Raw genomic sequence first — 7,318 nt, 5'->3', positions numbered from 1 at the left:
ACGTGGCTGGCAGCTGGAAGCACTCAGCACTCCAAGTAGCTCTGGCTGGCTTCCTGTCCCTAGGAGTGGGGTTCCATCAGCTGAGCTTCCACTCCTCAAAAGTCCTCCGGCTCTTCCCGAGGACCTTGAGATTTTTCAAACCACTTACAAGTCAGCATGGCAATGTTTTCTTGTCTTGGTTCCCCATGTCACCAACCCTACAATTTGAGATTCCCTCCTAATCAAGTGGCTTGAATAGGGGATCTCATCAATTAGGGCTTCGTGTACGATTCCACCACTTAAAGACATCAGCATTGCAGGTTATCAGACATCACCCAGGGCCAAAGGCAGAAGCTGCCGCTCTCCTGTGACTTCCAGGCCCTGCCTGCCTCCCCACAGCTGAACCTGCCAGTGCCCAGCAAGGGGATGTGTTTGACCTGTGATGCCACAGTCATTACCTGTGACTCTGAGCCATGCACCCTCCTCCTTAGCCGCAGGCTCTAGAAACAGGAACGGGGAGGCCTGGGGGGCTCAGTGCTGGGCACACCCCATAATAGGCAGTTTGTTCCACCCTCAGCTTGAGCCAGGGCCTCTGCACTGCCTGGAACCACATGAACCCTTCCAAGCTGAGGAGGCTCTGAGGCCGGCCTGGCCCCAGGGAGGAGTCACGTGGACGTGTCCCTGGTGGCTGAGCTGCCCCCTTGCTCTCTTGGGAAGAGCCCAGCCTTGGGATGTTCTCTCCTGGTCGTGGGCATTCAGGGGCTGGTGGTGCTTGCTGGTGGGTGTGTCACCAGCCAGGATGGGCGCCACGGCCAGAGGAGAGGGCTTCCTTGCCACGTGCCTTGACGGGCCCTGGGTGAGTGCCCTTGTCCTGCACTGCTTGGAAACTGGTGGAGGGGAGTGTCCCTTCTTCAGACCTGCAGTTGCTCTTAGAGGCTTCCTAAGTGCCCCTCCAGGCTGAGTGCCCGTGAGGAAGTGTGCTGTGTAAACAGGATGGCTGCTTCTGGCACAGGAGCGGAGGTCCTTGTGACAGGAGCCTCTCCAGCGTGGCGAGGAAGCGTGCTCGCCTACCTCCATATAAATGCTGCTGTCCACCCTCCAGTCTGAGCTGGAAGCAGAGATCCACGTGGGCCCTGTGTGGGTAAGTTTAGCCCCATCCCCTGGTGTTGCCCAGTGCAAAGGTTGTAGGCGGTGGGAACCAGCCCAGCAGTCAGCTTCTCATATTTTGCTGGGCTCCTCAGCCAGGTCCATTCCCACCAGGAACTCAGCGAGACCTGACAGGGAGCAGAGAACAGCCTGCCAAGAAGGGGTCGCCTGAGCAGGAGGGGGGTCTCCCCATCATTGGCCATCTTCGAGTGGCCAGGCCATGGACGCTGGTCATCTTCATTCATCCTCAGGAGCATGATCCCTTAGACCCTGAGAAGAGGATAGCTGAGAGCATCAGGGGCAGATGGAGTGAATGAGTGGCCACATCGCTCCACCCAGCAGCCTGGGAGGGCAGGGCAGGGTTGTCTCCAGGGCACAGAAGTTTCAGCTGAATGAAGAGTGGTAGAGTGACTTCCCCCTGGTAGCCCAGCAGGTGCAAACAGAGACCCCATTAGAGCCCAGGTCCTCTGGCTCTCCAGAGCTCTCTACCGTGTACCTCACTTGCCCAGGTACCTCACCACCTCACACAGAGCAATGGGGCATGAGACCGTGTCAGATGCCAGATGATGCTGGGAGTTTCCAAGGATAGTTTGGGTCCCCTCTGAGCTCCTGTCTATACTGGCCCTGAGGCTCAGCGGTGTGAGAGGAGGGAATACCTTTGCACATGCTTCAGGTGGCTGACAGCCCTTCCTTTATTCAAGAGGAGCAGCTGGAGCAGGAGCCATGTTGCTGTGCCCGTTGGCCCTCACCTTCATCCTGCTGGTGGTCTCTGGCATCGAGTGTGAGCTGAAGGAAGTTTGTTCTGGAAGCCCGGGCATCCCTGGCACTCCGGGATCCCATGGCCTGCCAGGCAGAGATGGGAGAGATGGTGTCAAAGGAGACCCCGGACCTCCAGGTACTGGCTGGGAGATCCCTACCTCAGCTGAGGGACAGTGACCTGTTTTTAGGAGCCCAGTGTGTTTGGGCCTCTGGAGGGGGCCTAAGGGTCAGCTGGATGGTGAGGCATGGTGAGAGTTTCCCAGGGGCCCTTAGAGCAGCTCTGGAGGGTCTCTCCTCAGAGTGCCCATGTACTGATAGATGACTCAGCCTGGCTGATAATGAAGGTCCCGTCACTTGAGTCCAACCCTGTTGTGAATGATCAATACCATGCATACATGTCCCCTTCTCTCTGCAGGCCCTATGGGCCCCCCTGGAGGAATGCCAGGCCTCCCTGGGCGTGATGGGCTGATTGGAGCACCTGGCATCGCTGGTGAGCGTGGAGACAAAGGAGAACCTGGTGAGAGGGGCCCTCCAGGTGAGCAAGGTGGGGAAGGCAGGCAGTGGCAACATGGGCACAGTGACCATGCGATTGTCATATGAGGGATGATGGGGATCAGAGAGAACTGTGGAGGTCCCCCGAGGGCATATTGCTCAACCTAAATAAAAGAATCTGAGATTGAGAAGAGACATCAAAAGGGTGTGGGTGGTAGGCCACAATGCAGTGACCGATGGGTGTTGTAAGTGCTCCATGCATCACGGCTGCCATAGAGGAGGCACAGGGCGTTGAGTATGGGAAATGGGTAGTACTGGGGGGCATTTCTTAGGGGTGAGGCACTAGGGGAATTCTGAAAGGTGTAGGGGGTATGTGGACTAAAGATGCAAGCAGATGGTGTGATTGGGAGCCCCACATGCAGAGGGAAAGTCGGAAGTGCTGAGTAGTAATCCAGGTCCATCAGGAGAGTGCACAGAGAACCACACCTGCCCTGGGGAGGGGCTCTGCCCAGAAACCAGAAAAATTCACAGAGGTGGGCATACAGCCATCAAAGGCTGTGGCAGGAGAGGAGAGTGGAGGGAGCTCTGCAGGTGCAAGGCTGAATGAAAGCACAAGTGTATAGGGAGTGTGGAAGCACACTCCAGTGTAGTGGAGCCTTGCGACTTGGGGCCTGGGCAGTAGGTATGGACAAGTAGAGGGAAGAATGCCAGGCTCACAGCTGGTATCACACCTGTTGGCTAGCCCTCATTCTGGATGGGGTTTTCTCTACAGGGCTTCCAGCTTATCTGGATGAGGAGCTTCAAACCATACTCCAAGACCTCAAACATCAAATCTCGCAGTCCAAGGGAGGTAAGGGACCTCTAGGGCCTTACAGGACAGGGGGTCTCCCATAAGTTCCCCTCATCTTCAGCACCAGGCTCCAGAACTTAGCAACTTGACAAACAGTAATGGATATGCATGTCTTGGGGAAAATAATGATACTTCCCTTTTTCATGTCTTTGATGGCCCAGAGGGGACAGAGGTAGACACAGATTAGCTCCCTATGTCATGGGAAAGCAAGGTCTCTGCCTATCTTGCTTTCCATTGAATCCCAGAAATTGCAATTTGGGGCACATAATAAGACAGTTAATAAGTAATTGTTAAATGCATGAGTGAATGAACAGAGTGATGAGAACACAGGGGAGAATTTAGAAAGACTAGGATTGGAAGACAGAGGGAAGACAGAAAGGCAGAGGTGAAGAGATTGGAGAGAGTATAAAAGCAGAGAGCCCAAGTGAGACAGAGGCCAGTGGCCTGACCCAGATTCCTCTGCTCTCAGTCCTCAGTTTGCTGGGTTCCATGCTGATAGTGGGAGAGAAGGTCTTCGCCACCAACGGGCAGTCGGCCAATTTTGATGCCATTAGAGAGTTGTGTAGCAGAGCTGGTGGCAGCATTGCAGCCCCGGAGAGTCTAGAAGAGAATGAGGCCATTGCAAGCATCGTGAAGAAGCACAACACTTACGCCTACCTGGGCCTGACCGAGGGCCCCACCCCTGGAGTCTTCCACTACCTGGATGACACTCCTGTAAATTATACCAAATGGTACCCTGGGGAGCCCAGGGGTCGGGGCAAAGAAAAGTGTGTGGAGATGTACACAGATGGGCAGTGGAATGACAAGAGCTGCCACCAATACCGACTGACCATCTGTGAGTTTTGAGCAGACATCAAGGCCACAAGAGAGATAGGGTCCCACCTTGCTTTCAGATGCCAACCTGTGGATCCTCCTGTATATCCTTTTCAACAACATTTATTTGTGGCTATTCAAGTTGGAGGCATTCTTACCCACTCCACTCCCCATTAGGGCCCTCACTCTTCCCCCTTGATCACTAATCAGTCTGACATGCCCCCTGGAGCTCCTTCTCAGCACTGCACTCTAGGCAGCCACTGCTACCTTTGCCCTTTGTCGAGAGATGGAGACTTCTTTCTTCCTCCTCTTGTCCAGTTCCTTCATTTATAGGTGGTAACAGTGAGGTCCTGGGATGGAAGATCCCTCCAAAATCACACAGAGGGTGCCTGCTTCCTGGCTACCACTACTCTTTCTCTGCAGCCCACTCCCTGCCCAATCTCATCGATTTAGCAGTTCTGGTAAAACATATGATAGAAACAGGTGGACTTCTGGGATATTCCAAATTTGGGGACTATCTGTCAGTCTGTGGCCTCTGGGGACACATATGGTCAGTCTCCCCATGGGGTCAGAGGGCCAGCTGGTGTCTCAGCATGATGAAGGCCAACCCACCATAGTGATTGGCATATATGATCCACTTTCTTGAGTCTTGGGGTACCAACTCAACTCCCTGACCTAAAAGCAGCAAGCCTAGACCTCTAGAGAAAATCTTAACCCACTCCAGACATAACCCAAGTAACTTCCTGCTGATGGACATACTAGTATCTCCATACAACTTCAGATCTCATGAGGTGTTCACACCACTCATCACACTGTTGACTATCTATTGAGCACATGCTATGTACCAAGCACCTTGACAAGCATTTTAGCAAATAAATATTATTTAATATTTACCCAATGCTATGGGACCATCATTATTTTCTGTCTGAGGACACTGAAACTTAGAAAAGTTAAATTATTTTGAGTTTTATTACATGAAGCAAGAGGCAGAGACTGGACTCAAACCCATCTACGTGGACCTGAAGCTCATAATCATAACCACCCTACTCTCTTACTGAACAGAGATGATTTAAATAAATCATGAATGTGTTAACATCAGTTTTCATTGCTCTGGTTCCAAGAAACATCACATTTCTGTATTTTTATAAATCAACTTAACTGGCTCTGAGCCCCCACTTACCTAAAAAATTGAAAATTCAATCTCAGGTTATGCTTTCTTTGTTGAGTGGAGGGCAACCTGCTTTCCACTCATAAGTTATACGGGTGAATGAGGAGCTACAGAAAACGCCTGGAAGAACATTAGTGTTGGTGGCTGGCATTAAGATAACTCCTCCTCTAAGTCTATGTATCCATTTTGGGTGTTGATTTCATGTGTTCATTTCCTACTGAGCCACCTGGATGTTTTCCCTAGTCATGGCTCTGTCCCAGGCCTCCGTGAGCCACCCCAGTCTCAGGTATGCAAGGAATGGGACTATGTCCCTACTGGCTTGAGGAGGCAACCATATATGTGTCCCATCTTCAGAAAGGTCCTCACTTCTTCCACTTTCAAATCTTCTAATGCTCTTCCTCACTGCATATAATTCTCTTCTTAGGCAAGAGACAGCTTTGGATCAAAACCCACAAAGCCAGATGGGAATGAGCAGAAATATTTCTCATTCTTTCACGAATGGCAATTTTTAATCTGGTCACTTTGCTACATGTGCTTAGGGCCCAGCACAAAAATTCAAAAGAGCAAGAAGGAGAAGTAGCCCTAACCCCGTGGTCGGCAAACTGCAACTCGCGAGCCACATGCGGCTCTTTGGCCCCTTGAGTGTGACTCTTCCACAAAATACCACGGCCTGGGCGAGTCTACTTTGAAGAAGTGGCGTTAAAAGAAGTTTAAGTTTAAAAAATTTGGCTCTCAAAAGAAATTTCAATCGTTGTACTGTTGATATTTGGCTCTGTTGACTAATGAGTTTGCCGACTACTGCCCTAATCGGTTTGGCTCAGCGGATAGAGTGTCGGCCTGTGGACTCAAGGGTCCAAGGTTCAATTCCGGTCAAGGGCATGTACCTTGGTTGCGGGCACATACCCAGTAGGGAGTGTGCAGGAGGCAGCTGATCCATGTTTCTCTCTCATCGATGTTTCTAGTTCTCTATCCCTCTCCCTTCCTCTCTGTACAAACATCAATAAAATATATTTTTAAAAAAAGAAGTATATTTTTCCTATTTTATAGATCAATAGTCTAAGCCTCCAAAAATTGATATTTTCTCATTTCGTATTAGATTTATTTTTTACTTACTTTATGGTTTTATTTGCTATTGTTACTATATTATTTTTATCACATTTAAATTAATTATTGATAGTTTATAAGAAAACTATTGATTATTTTTTTATTGATCATATATTCAGCCATCTTTTTGGATTCTCATTTATCCCCTAATATTTCTAATATAATTGATTCTTATATTTTACAAGCATATGATTGTATTTACAAATGACAGAAATTTTTGCCTATCCATCTTGATATTTACATTTCTTATATATCATTTTTATAAATTTAAAGGTGCCAGGAGACCCTATATATTGTTGAAAACCCTCAATGATAAATTTATGTTTTTTGGGTGGCCCTGAATGTATAAATGGGAACACTTCCAATGAAAATATTGCTTGTTTTAAGTCTGATAGATACCTTTTATCAAGGAAAAGAAGTTCCCTCTTTTTTCTAGTTTGCTGTGACTCATTTTAATCATAAACATGTATTGAACTGTATCAGATTATTTTTGATATTTCCTTTAGTCTAAAAACACTAAACTGATGTCTAGTATGGGTTGAGTCATCTCAAATTCCTGGGTTCCAGCATCTGAAGCCCACAGGGGAGAATGAGAGGCTTTAAGTGCCTCATCTTTTAAGGTTAGAGAAATGCCCCAGGGACCCCACTATGGAACCTGCAAGGAGGGGGCTGTTCAGCATGAGTGATTTAGTAATTCCCACCCCTGTGGTCAGTATAAGGGGGAATAAAGAGAGGAAAGAAGACTGATGCACCTTGGGTAGAAATTATCCCTTCCTCTTCACTCCCTGAAGGGTTCAGGAGGAGACTGTGCTTCCTCTTCCTAATCTTTGCAAGTAGGGATGCCCAATTGCTTCACCTTCCTTGATTAAGTCACATAATGTAGAAATGGAGGGATTATATCCAGTTCTGAAATTACTGAAGTACTAAACCAGTAGATGGACTGATGTTGCTGAGGCATGAAGAGATGGAGAAAGGGGAGAAATAGAGCTGGGAACAGGAGTGTTTGG

General features: G+C 49.0%; 1 protein-coding gene across 1 annotated transcript; it reads left to right on the top strand.

The window, feature by feature from the left end:
- Nucleotides 1-1,848: 1,848 nt before the first annotated feature.
- LOC308258160 (pulmonary surfactant-associated protein A-like) lies at nt 1,849-4,072 on the top strand (the record flags this gene model as incomplete). Its single annotated transcript, XM_080688433.1, has 4 exons — nt 1,849-2,020; nt 2,300-2,419; nt 3,149-3,226; nt 3,696-4,072. 4 exons carry the CDS (start codon nt 1,849-1,851, stop codon nt 4,070-4,072), a joined length of 747 nt encoding a protein of 248 aa, XP_080544559.1.
- Between the last annotated feature and the right edge of the window lie 3,246 nt (nt 4,073-7,318).

This window comes from Plecotus auritus (genome assembly GCF_963455305.1).
Source record: "Plecotus auritus genome assembly, chromosome: 9".
In the NCBI taxonomy this organism is placed as follows: domain Eukaryota; kingdom Metazoa; phylum Chordata; class Mammalia; order Chiroptera; family Vespertilionidae; genus Plecotus; species Plecotus auritus.
Note: the sequence above shows the minus strand (reverse complement) of the source record. Positions and strands in the feature narration are given on the sequence as shown.